This window comes from Serinus canaria, chromosome 2, assembly GCF_022539315.1.
Source record: "Serinus canaria isolate serCan28SL12 chromosome 2, serCan2020, whole genome shotgun sequence".
Lineage (NCBI taxonomy): Eukaryota > Metazoa > Chordata > Aves > Passeriformes > Fringillidae > Serinus > Serinus canaria.
This window is the reverse complement of record NC_066315.1, coordinates 105,333,761-105,351,478: the sequence shown is the minus strand read 5'-3', so window position 1 is coordinate 105,351,478 and position 17,718 is coordinate 105,333,761. Positions and strand designations below refer to the sequence as shown.

The window sequence follows — 17,718 nt, the reverse complement described above, 5'->3', positions numbered from 1 at the left end:
TCCAATTGCATTTGGAAAAAAAAATCTGTACAGCCTTTTGTTTTTCTATTAATGCTGTCTTTAAAATGACACATTTGGAGTATGTGGGCACATTGTTTTTGAAGCAGCATTTGTGATTCCACACAAATGATAAACTGATTCCACATGAAGATAAAGCTCCAGGCACTTTCAAGTGCTTTTTAGGATCACTGTTTTCAAGTAAACTGCAATTTAAAACAAACCTCTTGTAAAGTACTTTGAGACAAAAAGTTAACCTTCTCATTACTTTTATATTAAGTAATACAGAAGTTGTTACCAAATCAGTTCATTTAAAAACAAAGTGAAAGAAGGAAGGAAGCGAGGAAGAAAATTTGAGCAAATTACCTCTCTTGGATAAAAATCCATCTGAACTTGTTGCCACTGACTCCTGTCCTGAAGGCGGGGATAGGAGAGCCTCTGCTGTATATCTTGTGCTAGGCAATGCCCAAGGGACACTAAAGTGACAACCAGCCATCCTGCATTTCTTGGCCTCTGTGCTTGGGCCATGGTTTTACTTTGGCTCCCCTGTGACCATTCGCTGCTCTCCCTTCGGTGCTCACTGCTCTTCCCCTTATTACACCCCCTTCTTCTCCAGCTTCTGACTCAGATAACTGAGGTTCTGGGCCGGGACGGGCCCCACCTTTAAACTTTATCCGTGAGTCAAGTCGATCAGCACACAGCACCGTTCCTGAGGTTAACAAGTAACTCTGCAGTTCCTGTAGCTCAATATATACCTAAGTCAGGGTGTGGCAGGATCACCTCCTCCCCACCTAAGGCAGCCAGACAGAGCCTGGTGATTAGAGCAGTAAATCACTGCCTGAGTAATGCTGCATAAATATACAGGGCTTACGAACTTCCCAGTGAATGTCTTTATCACTTCCTTAGGCTCTGTATTTTCACCAGGTTACATAAAAAAAAAACCCCAGAAGCTTAGTTTAACCAAGGCAGTATGTTGAAAACAATGGGATGGCAGTAGAATTTTCAGTCAATGCTCATCAATTTGTGTGTGGCACTGAGCAATGGAAGTGTGAAAAAATCAAAAGTATTTCCAGAATGGTTACTCTGTAGATGATGAATTAGCTGTCCTGAGCAGTGGCTGCACGCACAAAATGTAAGCCAGCCATCCATGGTTTTGTTCAGTCTCTCTGCAGCTGCTCCAGCCTAGATATTATTCATTCATTTTCAATTCAAAAAGCTTTTTCAAGGTTAGTACAGCAATTGCTACTTTATGGTAATACTCAACCATTTTCTGAGAGTAATTCCTCATATTTTGTGCACTTTGTGCACTGCTTATCTCTCTGGTGCTTTATTCTGCTGCATTGGGTGCTTACACACGGCAACAGCCAAGCTCTAAGCTAAGCAAGGCGACAAGCAAAAGAATTACAGCTACAGGAACTGCATCAGGAACAGGATATACAGCTGTAGTGCCAGTCTTCAGCTAATAGCATTATTTTGCAAAGCCTACACTATCTTTCATAAACACATCTCCAAATATTTTTGGTGTATACGGTAATTTCAGGTTTTACATGTTTTTCTACACAAATAGTATCCTGAATTATCTGGATTCAGGCTACTTCCCTTAGACGCTGCTAAAATAAGAAACATCAGGAACCTTCTCTACTGTGTATAGTCTCACAGACTTTGATTAAGTCAATTCTGACCTGCTCTACAGCAAAGAGAACATTCAGCCTCTCAGAGGGCATCATAGAAGAGTCCCTCATCATAGTGCCTTACATATGCAAAATTATGTTTGCAGCTCCATAAAAGCAATCACAAGTAGAATAACCCCACAGTGCTTCTCAGACGGTGAAAGCACTTGAGCCATTGAAAGTGCACAGGCTTACAGGAAGCACACTTAACTACTTAAACCACCATCCTGCTCCTCTAACCAACCCAGCAGGTATAGCTGTAGGCAAAGACACAAGGTAATGGCACAGTTTGGAGGTGGATGTTTCCTACCTGGCACGAGTCACCGGCGTAGCCTGGTGGGCAGGCACACGTCTCCACGCTGAGCGCGACGCTGCCGCTGCCCTCGCTGCTGGCTTCCTCCAGCCCGACCTCCCCGAGCGCCAGGCGCTGGCTCTCCGTGAAGTACAGCGCCCGGATGTGCAAGCCATCCAGCCTGGACAGGATGGTCAGCAGCTCTTCTCGGGACACCAGCTGGCCGCTGCTGGCGTGCCTGAAGCTACCCTGCACAGCAAGGGGTACAAAATGCTCGAAAGAGCAGCTTCAAAGAAGACCAGAGGACAGAAAAAGGGACAAAACACCCATGGAGCAGACTTGTCTAGTGCCAACTGGTGTGGGGTAATAGAGTCCAGGAAAGTAGACACAGAGTGGGTGGAAAAAAGAATAATGAGCATGAAGAAAGGCTGTAGCTTTGACTGTGCAAGGTAAGTATGGCTTTGACGTAATAAAAAGTGAAGAAGCCCCAAGGTTCTTTTTCAGTCATCCAAATTTCTTTGAGATATCACCCATCAAACCATAAAAATGTGAAGGAAAATGCTTTTATTTTTAAGAGTAAGCGAAATCCTAGAAACCAAATCTTTCAGGGCTTTCTTGCTGTTCATAAATACAGCATTGCTGAAAATGAATTTGGCTTGAAGAAACATCTTCTTAGCCTGCATATGGAATAAATTATTACCCAGTTCAACTTTCTGAGCACAGGTTTAAGGTAGGAATAATCCCTGCCGAATTCACCTACCTGAATGTTGGACACCCCATTCTAAACTAGTACCTAGACACCAAGGAAAACAGATAACAATTCATTCCATCCCTATTAAGTAAAGTCTGTGGATGCAATGAATCACCTTCTGTTGAGGACTGATTCAGCGTTACTCCACTAGCCCTGGAGGGAATGTTAAGGGCTACATTGGACAAGATGCTCAGCCCAGAGGTGCTAAAATTAGGTGTCGTGAACCAGAACCCAGGTTCATTGTGGCAGTAAAGAGAGATTATAAATATTCTTTATATTTAAGGTCTACAGTGTTTAAGTTTATATTCCTCACCATTACCAAGTATTTGGTATTTCTGCACCTATTTTGCATGGGTGTATTTTTCTGTGACTCTGGAAGGAAAAGAGAAGGCCATTGCTTTTTCAGCTCTTACCTCAACCAGCTGCACTCGGCCATAATATTGACGATCAGGCAGCGGGTTGCTGGGATCCATATAAACAACTTCCATTTGTTGGCCCTATGTGAGAACGAGGATACAACACTGCTGTTTCACTACTTGTTATGGGAAAGTGTTTAGATGCAGTAAAATTTGGTGAAGCACATTAATCCTGTTGTTTGGGGGATCAAAACTGAGTAATACCAGGAAAACTGTACATCTTTTTCTCAGGAAAGTGGTATAGTGAGCACTGTGTTCTGGTACCAGCAGAATTTTCACTGCTTTTGCCTATTAATAACCCTGTTTTTTGAGTGAAACACCAAAAGAATCAAATTAATGCTGATCAACTTTCAGAGGAACTAGTTATTACCTTAGAATAAAAATGGTTTTGCATTTTGAAACATTCTTCTTTGCATCCTGGTGCACCAGCAACTATGGGTATTATGGTAGCAATTTATGAGGTACATATCCCAATAAAAATCCTAGAGCATTCAACTGGTATTTCTGATGGTGTGGGGAAACAAAACGCCCCTTGAGAATCTCAACAAACAGCTAAAGATTTCAATTTTGGCTCTTAAGTCGTTAAATTAAAAAACTGTCAACCTAAATTGCATTTTTGTTTCCATCCCTTGAAGTCTTGTAATTATGCTTAGTTTTATGCTGAAAAAAAAAAATCTCACAGAAAATGAGATTAATTGCACATGAAATCCAGGGCATTTTTTGCAGAGATGAGGCCATACTTGTTGACAAGTGTGCAATGCATTGATTTTTTTTTTTTTCACAGGCGTTTTCTACAGAGAAAATCCCAGTTTATCTTCTTACTTGCTCTACAAATCAGTTATGCTTAATGATATGTTACTTTGACAACAGAGACAGATGTGTTGATGGCTTTGAGCAAAATGCAGTAAAATCACCTTCACAGAAATAATGGTTTTATAGTTAAGTTAATGTTTTAATAGTTAAGTTTACTATAAGAGCAAAATTTGCCATAGTTGTTAAGTAAGATAAAAGTCATGGTATTTGTATTGTTTATAAGAAAAAAAATAGTATTTTAAAGCTTACTGTTAGTCGTATATCAGGTTTCTTATCCAGAAGAACCATGCCCTCACTAGGTAAGCCAAAAGATTTCACTTGGTAACTTAGGAAGCCACCATATGAAGAAAGCTGTAACAAAATGCACAAGACCAGATATACTTTACTGTACTATTGCTTGATATTAATGCAAATTTTTACTCCAGACTATCTCATCTTCCAGCACTATAAATAACAGATTTACTCTTAGTTCTTTAAAAAAAAAAAAAGAAAATATTGCTGTTTGGAAGAAGTTACTTTCTGTTTACTGTGAGTATCTGACATATGAGCAGATACTGTTTCCTGAAAGGTTACCTGCATCATGGAGGTTTTTTTTTCATAGTTGGGTTCACACCACCTGTGTCGTGGAGAAATGTCATGGTTACATGAATATTGTTCTTCCCCTGACTGTACAGAGCAGATTTGGTGCATCAAGAACAGACGTCAGACGGACAGTGAAAGTGGTGGTGAATCTCATGAACAGCCATGGATAAAAAGAAGGCAGACTAAGCATGTGTAAAGCCAGCATTTTCTGAACTTACTGCAAACATGAATGCAATCAGGATTCCTTTGCTCTACCTTCAGGACAGGATTTCTACTGGTATCAGCTCTGTTGTAAGCAGACTGTGCCTGCAGGCTGAGCTGAAACCACCTACAGGTGATCACAGGTGGCCTCAAACCCAACTGAACATGGGGCTGCTGCCCAGAACAGGGACAAGTGTGGCTGAATCACCCAACAAACACAGCACGTCCCTGGGTGCTGTGTGAGGGACTCGGTACAAAACACCCTGGGAGCAAAGGAAGCTCCAGGCACAGACTGGAAGAAGAAGAAGAGCCTCAAAGGAAGGTTTGTGGGTACTAAAATCAGGCATTATACCATGGATGTCCTATTTTGGCTTGCACCTTTCTCATTTGCCCTTACATCTCATCCTTGGTTTTGCAATGGAAGAATTGCTTTGTCAGGTTCTGCTCTTCTACAGGGAAGTACCAGCCTTCAATCTACCCCTCTGCATATCAATGATGCATTACAAACAAAATACTGACATCTCAACACTAAATTTGTTCCATGGATCACAGGTCCATAATTAATGCTACTCTCCTCACACAACTGCATTTTCAAAAGCATCATTTGGAACATTGGCTATAGCTTGCCAACACAATCAAATCACCTGTATAAATGAATTCTTTTTAAAAAAAAAATAAGAAAATTCAAATTAGAGTTGAACTGAGAGGCTGAGAGAACATTTGAGAGGCTGTTAAATTACTTTTTCAATCATTTTTTTACAGGACAATATTGATGTTACAAACTAACCTCTGTATTCTGTAGTATTTATTTTCTAATGTCAAAAGTTCTGATATATAGAATGTTAAAACATGAAAGAATATGGGCACAACGTGATCTGAATTTCTCAATTACTCTTAGTTTCTGTACTGCTACACATTTTATATTTGGTTCCCTTTTAACTTTGTAAACAAAAGACAGAGAGAGGAAAGAAAATATACTTTGCTAAATATAAATGTTCCAGTGGAACCAGTTAAAAGGTTTCAGATAATGGAAAACAGTATTTATACCCTCACCATAAAGAAAAATAGCTGAAGTGATCTTGTTCATATTTTCCAAAAGAGATGCTATCACTGTAAGCAGACCAAACCCTGACATTTTCAAAACACAATAACATTAATAATTGGTAAATTTATGAACTTGTAAACTCACAGTTAGATAGCATTTTGGTGGGACTTTCATTACTGCAGTATTGCCTGTGCTAAAATATACAGTCATACACAGTGTACAGCAAAAGCAGAACCCAAATTAGAACTACTTTATCTGCAGTGCTGCCATTGTAAATAACAGCATGTATTGGCAGGCCTAGGACCTAGGCAGGCACTGTGACATGCAACGTAAGTCAGCACTGATCCTAAGAGCTGTGTTTAAAAAGGATTATTGCCTGCTTTATACCTTGTTATAGAGCAACAAAAGTACTTTTGGTTTAACACTGCAGGTGATAACACGAGCTTTAATATGAAATTTCTTTCAAAAATAATTTGTGGGCACTGAAATGAGAACCTTTATAACATCAAGAAAAAGCACTCAAACTAAATGTGCTGTTCACCTGAGATATATATATATATATATATATATATATATATATATACACACACAGCTCTGGGCATAGGAGAGCAGGAGGAAAAATAATGCTCTAGTCTCTAAAATAAGGACTAGGAGAAACTTCAAAAATTGTATCATCTTTCATGTCTTGGTGTCTACACCATGTGTTTTCTCTTGTGTGTCAGCAGGATTGCATCTGAAAAGCCTGTGTCCTGCAATGGGCTGGTAAGTACTGGCACTGTCAGAGTTCCAAAGAGGGGGCTCTGGACCTGCAAGTCACCATTAGCAAAGTCCCTTGGTCAGTGTGATCCTCAGGCTGAGAAGGTGATGGCACTAACCATGAGCAGAAGGCTGCTCCCATGCACGGGCTGACAGAGCAGCCACCAGTCCAAGGAACACAACAGGTAGAAAACCAGTTGATGCTCTTCCCAAGCAGCATATCCAAAGCAAAAGGCTGGGGGCTTTTGTGTGCCACTGAGGACATAATCAACTTTTTTCTTTTGGAAATCTGCCCACGACATACTCTAGAGAATCGAAAGAGTTGACAAGCCCTACATGTTCTGGGTTTCAGAGCAGCCACATTGGCAAGTTCTACATGTTCTGGGCTTCAGAAAAGCAGCTGAAGGTACCAGCTGCTTGAGCCATTGAGCTCTTCATCATGCTGTTCACATTAAGACCTGTCTGGTACCAAGCAATATGATTAATTCTGAGTTATCTGTTAATTTCAAAAGCATACTCAGAAGTAAAATCCTGTGATTCCTGGCATGACAGGTAAGAGAGACAAGTGAAGAGAGAGTAAACTTATCTAAGAAAAACAATGAGATTCTTTGTCAATGACACTGGTAAAGAAATGATTACATGTTACTAAACCAGAAGAGTTAGGTGCCATTTACCTTCTCTCCCAGGTAGGATGGTGGTGCTTTCCAGTACAAATTAAGCACAGAAGCTGGCAATTCTTGAACATCAGCCACCACACTGTTACTGACTGGATTGAAAGTGACTGGAATGTCCATACGTTCATCTACTGCCTCCAAGCGCCAGTTCCTCATATCCACAAACTAATGAAAAGCATAAAGGAAACAAAAGTTTGCCTCATCCTTTGTAAAACTACCATCACCAAGTAATGAGAAGAAATTGTTTAATCTCTGTAATTTCCTTAGCATAAGATCCAACCCTTTCAGAGCCAGCCTGAAGTGTTTGAACAAAGGATATTCCATGGACCTCAAAAGAGAGTGAAAATAGGAAGATGTGCCAAAGCTACTTGGGATGCAGGCACTTGGAAACTAAATTCTGTTTTCAGCCACAGGAAGACATAGCCTTCTGGGGGTGACTAGAAATTGTGCACACAAGCCTGAGGATATAATTTGGAGATGCTTTTTAAAGTCCATTCCAAAATAAAACCCAGGGAACTAACATCAATGACAGAGTTTGGAACAGGTTAACTAAGGGAGGGGACATGGCATGACATTTTAGAGAGGCAGGCAATGTAGCCTAATATTCTGTCTCTTTAATGCACATTTTATGTTTATGGCTGATGTTTCATGAAAGACCATGCCTCTTTTTTTCATCATTATGCTGGAGGAAAGAGAGCATAATGTGTATGAGGTACCAGAACAGTTCTGGGTTCTGGTGGATTGCCCTTGACTGGCCAGAGCGAAAAACCCAAAAAACAGACATGTTTTCATAATTAGTTTTGGGTGAGGACAAGTAATGACTAGAGGAAGTTTTTTACTGATTTCACTTAGGCCACATTTTCACCTTTTGCTTGTAAACAGTAAAGGGCACAATCTGGATTGCATCTAGTCTATGTCTAAACTTTAACTAAACTCCTCATCCACCATTCTAGTTCTCCTCTCTTTTCCTTTCTCTTGCCTTTTTTTAAGCAGCTGTTGCCTTTTTTTTTTTTTTCAGTCTTCAGCCACTTTACTGTTCATTTATTCTACTGAAATCCTTGTTTCTCACACTTGATGTCATGTCTCTTTTACAGGGAGGGAAGAAAGACAATTTTTACAACCTCTGTAGAATCTGTCATACAATTCTTAATCCATCTATAATACAGACATGTAAAATGATAGGTGCATCTTGAAGGAGATCCTTGACTTCAATGATGACATAGAGTTTGAAGATAAAGCAAGCAAAATAAAGGCCAGCTCAACTTCAGTCCAACTAGTGACTTGTAAACAAACAGGTGAGATGGGCCATTTCTGCTGAACAGCACTTTCAGACTACTCCTAATCTTAATAAAGCTGTACTAAATCTTCACCCGGAGAATTGTTTGGAGAATATTTCTCATCCTTAGAAGCTAATAAAATATATTTTCAACTTTGGAAGAAATCTGGAATTTCCTTAATGGAACAAGTGTAAGCTTGTGATAGAAAAGGAAAAAGATCTTTGGTACACCTTGGTTCTACGACGATCTGTGCTGCGACAGCTGCTGGTTGCCCCAAAACAAAAGCAAGGTGTGCATCCCCTGGGGTTAGAAGGGTTCAGATAAAAGGATCCTGGCCTGCAAGTGTCACATGCTGCACCTTCAACATTCTCCTGTTAGGGCAGAGTTCAAAGAAATTTCAGTGCTTTTCTTTTTGCTTTGCTGAGGTCCCCAACATTTCCTGCACATGAAACAAATCTTCTGAAAGAATGTATTTTTAACAAATGAATGAAAATACGTAGTTGTCCAGATAGGCTATATTACAAATGCAAATAAAACTGTCTTGGAGGCTATCTCATAAGCTTTCTTTGCAGTTTATAATCTGAAATGTGAACCACTGAGTAATAAATATTAGTCAGAGACAGCTGGTAACTTGCTTGCCAAAACCCTCCTGCTGGCTTTTGCAAACCCACAATATAAAAGGTCACTTGTGAAAGTTCACATTTATCACATTTAATTATGCAGATCAGAACAAAAGAAGATTTCCTAGCTATAATGATGTGGTAAAATGTCAACTGACATAATATGGCTAAAAAAAGCATGGGACTTGGTTAACATCCAAAAGGCAAGATGCAGATGGATAAAGTGGATCTGTGCAGGGTACAGACTGCTTCAGTGATTCAATGGGCATCTACTCTGCAGCTCTCTTAACATCCTGCAAAAATGAAGACCACCTGTACAACTGACAGATACTGAAGCCATTAAAAAATTGTATTTAATGTTACCATGATAATCTGTGCACATACTGCAAAGTGTATGGCTTTGTACAGCTGCATTTGATATTTACTGAAAATTTACTGATAAACCCACTTTATTCACCCCATTATATATGAAATAGTCACTGGCATGCAAATGATGCTTGTGAATGCAGAAATAATTTGATTTATCTGACCTTGCAAAGACAAATTCCTGTCTGGGGATCGCAAACATCTGGCTCTGTTCCATCTCTATTACATCTACATGGCACACAGTTAGGGAAACCATAAGTTCCAGGAGCACACTGATCACACCGACGCCCTTTTATTCCTGGTTTGCATCTTTATCAACAAACACAGAGGAGAGAGTCAATAAGGGAGGTAGGAATGGAGCAGGGAAGGGAAAATAAAACCACAGGTAGGTGGATATTCAAAGGGATTGCATGGCTGTGACACAACTTCATGACTTCCATAGAGAAAAAGCAGCAGGTTAGTATTGTTCTCAGATTTTTTTACCTTTTAAATGGCCACAGAACTGAGTAGGAATGGATTTTACTTTGAAGGACAAAAATGCTCACAATAGAATTAGACTTCTGCAGCTATTCAGTGCTTGCAGTGCAGAACTACTCTCTCTGTACACCAAGGTGTAAAACATGGACATTGAATATAGGTAAGCAGAGCTGGAAGAAGATTTATAGCTGGAAAATGTGCCTGGGCATTATTCAAGGCATGCATCTGGTAACAGAAAAATGGGGAATTGTGAGCATATGAATAATTACAGGGATCTCAATCACCCACAAAGCTTGGGTTAGTTTACAACTGTTCTCAGTGGATAGAATCCATTTTTCTCACACTGAAGAGTGAAAATCTTAAATTTCCCAAACTCTCCCCAAGCACCTGAAAAGAGCAGTAAAGCAAACCATTGTTTATAATACATCCAACCCAAACTTACTTGCATTGCCCACTGGTTATATCACATTCTGGGCTTGCCACATCAACAATTCCTTTTTCTGAGCAGTTGCAGCTCTTGCAGCCAGCAAGGGGATGATAGCTGAAGTAATATTTCTCACACACCTCACATTTTGGCTTCACAGTTCGTGGAGGGCAAATGCATTTACCAGTCACGTCATCACAAAGACGCTGCCCACAGTTGCATACTAGATCAAAGAAATTGTTCTACACATCAATCACATCTCATCTTACAACAATCAACTCTTACTGAATATGTAACAAATACACACAACCTTTATGTACAGAAAACATGACTCTTTCTCTCACTAGTTTAAAGTTCAGGGTCATAGAAACCAACTATGTGACTGCAACAATTGTTTCAAAGAGCAGGTTTAGTGCTAGGCTCTTTTCTGCAGATTGGTTGCTTAACTTCACCACAGACATTTTTTATCAATTGTCCAAAACTGCCAAGGATTAGTTTTGGTGTCAAGAGCACCTCATTTATAAAGCCGTGTTTATAAACATCAAGTATAGTATCTATGAAAGCAGCTGAGGACTGTTGGCGTGATCTATAGATCCGTTGTTGTTATTAACTTCAGAATTTGAGGAATTAGGAATGCTGTGTCTCTGATTATCTATGGAAAAGCTTGAAGGTGTAAAATGGGATTAAACATTAACAACTTGGAAATTATTTAGTAGTCAGCACAGAAGAAAACCCATTTCACTGGAATAGTGGCAATATGGATTTTTACCAGTTCAGCTGTAAGCCTACTACTGATCAGACAACACACGCAAAGGGTCACTTCACCATGAGTTAGGTGTGCTTTAGGGGAATGGGATTTCTTCTGCCTTAAACTGGAAGCTAATGCTATGGTGAAGCTAAAACAGCCTGACCAGCCTCTCACAGGATCAGGCTCTACAAAGAAAAGTCAGGCTGCAGTACACCTGCAGCAAATTCAGAGGATTAAGCAGGTGACCAGGCCAGGAGCTGAAGGAGTGCAAGCACATACTTACACTTGCAAAACGGGAATCCATAGTAGCCAGTTTGGCATCGGCTGCACTGGCGACCAACGACGTTGGGTCTGCAAGCACACTGCCCTCCCAGGGGGCTGCACGTAGGGCTGGTGGCACCTGCACTGTGGCAATCACATGGCAGGGCTCCGTTGTTGTAGAAAGCCACCAGTGACCTCACAGAGTCCTTACAGAAGGCCGATGATCGTTCTGGGCTGTTTAAATTGAAATATAAATCATGTAAGTGATGGCACTCAGGATTGCTGAGAGGGCTTTGCAGTGGTTCAGTAAATTAGGGCTCTGTCTTTCAAGCAGTTTGACATAAGGATGGCATCAGAACGCATGCAAGGATATACTTTAATTAAATAGGGGTGAATAGCTTTGAACACGCAGGTAAGAGGTTTTATCATAGCAAGTGTGGATTAGTTGTATCAGTTCAGACATGCAAGCAACAGATCAAATACCAAAGAAGGAAATACCAAAGACAGGAAGATGACATAGATTTTCCTCTTTTGTACTGTGAGCAATAAAGCTCTACCTTTACATTGCATTTGCAATAGAAAGTCATGGAAAAATGACTCATGGAAATTCAATGGGCTAGCAGAAGCCATGAAAAGCATTTTATTGTAGCACAATTATAGGGATTAAAGACAGCTCTTTAACTCAGAGTAAAAGTAATATTATTCCCAGTTTGTTGTCAATGTTCAGTTTTTCAGAGAGTAATGCTTACTCAATATAAAAACTGTTTCCTCCACATTGGCTGATAAAATCAAATGACTTGTCCACTGTCTTTTTGTCAAGAATTGTGTAACTGTAGGTGTCTGCCGGAACAACTAAGATATTTTCCTTAAAACAATAAGAAAGCTAATTTGTACATTTGTACATTTCAGAGAAAAACAAAAAGATACAAGCTAAGGCATTCACATATTTAAATATTGCTTCATTATACATTCTGGATTTTTTCAAAACCTTTAAGATTTTAACCTAAAATAAGAAAATAAACTTTGCATACTGCCCTCAAAGTTGTGATGCTACACGCAGTGTACAACAAAAACAGTGCAGAATTTTTTAAAAATTTAAAATAAAAGCAGTGCAAAAGATCCTAAAAATCTGAAACACAACATCAAAAAATTTATTCTTTTTGGATTTTACCTTTGCATCTATCTCTAAATGAATGGTGAAACTGAGAATAACATTTTCAAGTACATTTACGTAGTACACGTACCAGAACTAGTGTTCTTCCATCCGGTATTATCACTGTAACAGAGACCATGGCTTCAGAAATGTCAAGCTCAATTTGGTTTGCTGCAACCACCTGAACTCGACAGCCAGAAGTATGAGGGCAGAATGAAGCATTAAAAGTACCTAGAAGAAAAAAATATATTTGGTTTATGCGAGACGGTTTTGATTGCAGAGGGCTGCTGGGGTGGGTTCTGTGAAAATCTGTAAGAAGATTCTTCCATGTCCCACAGAGTCAATCCCAGTCAGCTCCAAGACAGACCCAACACTGGCCAAGGCTGCATCTGACCATGGTAGTGCCTCTGGAATAACATATTTAAGAAAGGGGGAAAACCCCAGCTCAACAGCAGGTACAGCAAGAGAGAAGAGTGAGACCATGCAAGAGAAACAGCTCTGCAGCCACCAAGGCCAGTGAAAAAGGAGAGCTCCAGGTGCTGGACCAGAGATCCACCTGCAGCCTGTGGAGGAGGCCCCCTCAATAGCAGGCAGATGCCCAAAAGGATCTGTGAACCTCTGGGAATTTCACACTGGAGCAGTCTCCTAGCAGGCCTGGTGACTCCATGGAAGGCACCCCCACTGGAGAAGTTAGTGAGGAATTGCAGCCCAGGAGAATGACTCATGTTGGAGAAGCTGGTGGAGGATTCTCTCCCATGTGAGGGATCCTACACTAAAGCATGGGAAGAGTGTGAGCAGTCCCTTGCTAAGGAGGAAGGAACAGAGGCAACCTGTGATGAGCTGAGTACAGCCCATGTTTTCCGTACCCATGTGCCGTTCAGTGGGAGGAGGTGGAGAAATCTGGGAGTAAAGCTGAGCCCAGGAAAAAGGGAAAGGTGGAAACAAAGTGTTTGAAACTTTGGGCACCTGGTGTCCATCCAGGGTCAACTCAACACAGCTCCATATCCCAAAATGCTAAGGAAGGAAAGGGATTGGGTCAAATTCAGATGCCTACCTGACCACACATGTCCTGCATTCACATGGACTTGCACAGAGAACGCTGGGTGTGCTGGCTGATAAAAATGTACCACAAATACATATCTGCCCAAGTGGGGCACTCTGCCACTCAAGGTGATCTGGTTCTGGAGAAACAAGAACAGCTCTGGTATTAAATCACAGAATCACAGAATAGATTTGTTTTGTGAAACATTCTTTGGCTTATCAGCTGTGCTCAGTGCCCCCTACCTGCAGTGAAAGAGAGGGGACTTAGCATCTCTCAGCAAATTCAATTTCTTCAAGGAAAATGGCTTTACAACTGCATGCTCTGTTTGCCTGCCAAGCACATTTAACATTCTTCTGCAGTCTGTAAGACTGCTGTGTAGTTCAGAAAGAAGTTGGTGTTTGGGGCTTTTTTTCCCCCCATTCTTTGTATCGTCTCTGTGGCTTACTTAGTTTGTAACACTTTCATCATATCACATCATTCAGTTTTGATTATCTTACAGAATTTCATCTATTTAACTTTACTAAGAACATACCTTGTGACTTGCAAAACAAAGTTTTCAAAATATGAGGTACCTGTAAAGGTGTCAAGGTGACTCCATGAACTGAACCAGCAGGTAAAGTGGCACTCAATGAATCATGGAGTATATTCTCCTGTACTTCGGAAATCTTCCCGTCTTTGAATGCATCCAAAACCAAAGCTCCTGGTGGAGTCTCAAAAACTGAGGGAATGCATGCTGCACTAAACACAGAATCACAGTAATTATCCTTGGGGCCAGAAAAAATTTCAATCATAACAGGAAAGGCTGCTGACTTTAAAAAGTCAGTGTATTAGACTGTATTGTAATTGATAATGCAATAATAACTCCTGTACCTATTTGCATTCTTTGTGAATGATCAGAAAGTAAATGAAAACAAGAGGTATGGATTTAACTTCCATAAGAAGGGGAAAGTGTGTACACTTTTAATGTATTAACTGATTTTGCTCACACAAAACTTCCATAACTTTAAGTTTCAGTGGAAAGAATTTGCTAAGGAAGAGGAAAATTAAGGGAATCAGGAGCACTAAAAATTAAATACATTTTAGTTAATCCAGGTAATTACATTCACCAGAATCTGTACTAATATTGAATTCTAAGTTCTACAAATATTTACATAGGTGTATCCTTTAAACATGCAAGTTTTCCCACTGAAGTCAACGGGACTACTTAAATATTTAGAAGTTAAGTATATACTCAAATATTTGTAGAACTGGAGCCAAAATAAATAACAGTACTCCTTGAGAGCATCCTTATTAATTCACTGCTGCATTTAACTATTTCTTCCTCGGCATATTTAATTCTGGGATTGAGAGAAGAATTTTCCAGGACTGCAGGATAAAATATTTTGGGGGGTTTCTTGGTTGTATTTATTCACTTATAGTAAGTACTCAACAGACAATGATTAATCTTGAATCAAGACAGACCTGGAACTGGAATGGAAAGCATGTTTCAGGGCCAGAACTGAGATGCATTTGCCAGGCCTGTGTGGGAAATCATGTGCAGCATCCACTTACAAAATGTTAAACTGAGCCAAGCCTCTGCATCTTTCAAATTGATGAACTTAAAACACTTTCAGGAAAGCAAAAATGCTGGCAGATAACTGTGGTCTTGTTCACAAGGGTCCCAGGATGAGGGAAGAGACGAGAAAGTTGACTCCATGTTTCAGAAGGTTTGATTTATTATTATATGATAGATAATATATTAAAACTATACTAAAAGAATAGAGGAAAGGCTTTCACTACAAGGCTAAGCTAAGAATAGAAAAGGAATGAATAACAAAGGTCTTCTCTCAGACCGAGACCGGCCGGACAGGTGAACTGTGATTGGCTCTTAATTGGAAACAGCCTGACGAGGCCAATCACAGATTCCCCTGTTGCATTCCACAGCAGCAGATAAGAATTGTTTACAGTTTGTTCCTGAGGCCTCTCAGTTTCTCAGGAGGGGAAAAATCCTAAGGAAAGGATTTTTCATAAAACATGTCAGTGACAGATAACAATAAAAGCAAAAGAAAAACCTACAGTAAACAACGCAAATTTAACAAGAGTTTAACAAAATACCCAACACAAAACCAAAGTCAAATACGTAAGCTTCTACATTAATAGAATCATGTTTTTCACTCATCTTCTTTCCTTGTTTTACTCAAAATACAAATGCCTGTGTTTGCAAAATAAATTCAGTGGAAGGACAAGTATTTTCAGTCTTAGAAAGCTGCTCTCAGTGGTAACACTGAGCAGGAGAATTAAAGCTGTGATTCAGTGCTACGCATGTTTGGAAACCAAGCACAGTCACAAGTTTTTATCCAATTTACTACCCAGATTTTCCTGCTTTCTCTTTCAATTCAACCATTATATTACAAGCTACCATTTGGAAAACTATCAGACCAAATCACCAACTCTTTTTGCCTCTTAAGTCCTGCAAATGACATTTACTTTTATTTTGAGACCCTTCCCACTGCTAGATCTGTAGGAAGAAAGCTTTAGGAGTGGGCATCACGAGGCACATCCTGGGGAGTGCAGCAGGCACTGAAATGTGGAGGTCCCTAATTTGGAAGCAGCAGTGACATTTCCTCTCTGTCCCAAAGAACAAAAGATGGGGAGGGGAAGAGCTTCCACAGGACAGAGGAGATGCTCTGCAGAACCCAAACCTGACCACTGGGGAAGGCAAGGTTCAGATCTTCACAGCAAGAGAAAAGCTGTCAGCCTGGATCAACCAAGCAGTACATGAATCCCCTAATTACTGGTCCTATAAAGAATGATGGAGAAGAAGGATCAGCTGGCATTACTGTGTGACGTCAATGATGAGGGCACACCTACCCCAGGGGCCCACTATGACAGGGAAAAGGGAAGGGCTTGTTTGGGAAGCAGGGGTTTATATGTTGACTAATTTGAGGCTGCCAAATTGTGCCCGAAAGGGCAGTCACATCCCACACCTAGTGACAAATTAAAGCCATTTTGGGACAGCTAAAGCAGTAACATGCAGAACAAAACTTCAGATGGAACAGTAAGCATTTCAGGCCACTAAACCAGGACACCTGTCCTCCTGTCTTACTGGATGGCATGTGAAAGATAGGTGTTTTCTCACACACCAGCACTGGGAAGTTCAGATGGGCCAGGAAAAGGCTGTGCAAAGACTGTCTAGATTGACACTAAAAAAAATTAGTGTGCAAAGAAAAAAAATTAGTGTGCAAAAAAATATTCAGTGCAAAGACTGTCTAGATTGACACTAATATTTCAGCTTCTTTACAATGACTACTTTACAGAAGAGGCCTACAAATCACCTGTGAGTCACTGAGTCAAAGCTTTACTCAAAAAATTAAAATACCATTTATTCTACCTTTCAAGTCTGTCCTCAGATAATAGGAAGGATAAAACCAAGCAAGTTACCTTCCATCACTGTTACTCCTGTAAGCAGCTATGCACTGTACTTTAGGATCCACGTATTCTGGAGAAAATTCTTCAGCTGATATAATGCAAACCTTGTGCTGAAAAACAAGCGCAAGGCTCAATTAACAATTCATATCATAAATAACAGGACCAGGCCTGAATAGGAATGACAAAGCCTAATTTTAGCATAGGGAGATATGAGCCCAAAGCCATGTTCTGTCATAGACCTCCCACAAGATTTTGGATCCCTTTATCTCCCTGCAACTCAATGCCTCCGGGTTAAATAGCATTTTTCTGTCCTTGTCAAGGGAATATTGGCTGTTCAGGAGAGACATAACTAAAAGGTAAGCATATATGTGTGGTAAAGGGAAAGACAGAAGACCAGCTCAAAGGCTGAGAAGCAAGGCAAGGAATGTAGAGAAGCAGGAGGGAAAAGCTCTTTGAGACTTTTGGACCCTGGGGGACTCCTAGACTTACTCAAATAAAGGCACAAACACTTGCTCGTGCAAAGTCCATGGGAGTGAGTTTCAGTGACACCAGGACTTCTCACCCAGGATTCAGAACTCATTTCAAAAGAAGCAAGACCTCATATGGGATTTTTTATTTTAACTAAAAGTAGACATGAACAAATGAATCTGTGGTAGTCCTGCTGTACCCATGGTGGTAAAGACATCAGGGAAAGCATTGGAGGTGGCTCACATTTGCCTCTCTGCTCTGCATGAAGGGAACACAC

The 17,718-nt window shown here is 40.3% G+C and overlaps 1 protein-coding gene across 4 annotated transcripts in view; it reads right to left on the bottom strand.

Annotated features, from left to right (window-relative positions):
* Positions 1 to 17,718, bottom strand: part of LAMA3 (laminin subunit alpha 3) — a 109,980-nt gene that overhangs the window by 41,069 nt on the left and 51,193 nt on the right. For all 4 annotated transcript variants that reach the window (XM_050970291.1, XM_050970292.1, XM_050970293.1 and 1 more), the window contains exons 28-40: positions 16,986 to 17,083; positions 14,138 to 14,303; positions 13,578 to 13,704; positions 12,615 to 12,754; positions 12,120 to 12,235; positions 11,393 to 11,604; positions 10,380 to 10,584; positions 9,625 to 9,769; positions 8,705 to 8,845; positions 7,198 to 7,362; positions 4,189 to 4,290; positions 3,124 to 3,207; positions 1,978 to 2,208 (exon numbers count right to left, since the gene is read on the bottom strand). In XM_050970291.1, the coding sequence (XP_050826248.1) occupies positions 1,978 to 2,208; positions 3,124 to 3,207; positions 4,189 to 4,290; positions 7,198 to 7,362; positions 8,705 to 8,845; positions 9,625 to 9,769; positions 10,380 to 10,584; positions 11,393 to 11,604; positions 12,120 to 12,235; positions 12,615 to 12,754; positions 13,578 to 13,704; positions 14,138 to 14,303; positions 16,986 to 17,083 (1,932 nt within the window). The remainder of the gene's footprint in view (positions 1 to 1,977; positions 2,209 to 3,123; positions 3,208 to 4,188; positions 4,291 to 7,197; positions 7,363 to 8,704; positions 8,846 to 9,624; positions 9,770 to 10,379; positions 10,585 to 11,392; positions 11,605 to 12,119; positions 12,236 to 12,614; positions 12,755 to 13,577; positions 13,705 to 14,137; positions 14,304 to 16,985; positions 17,084 to 17,718) is intronic.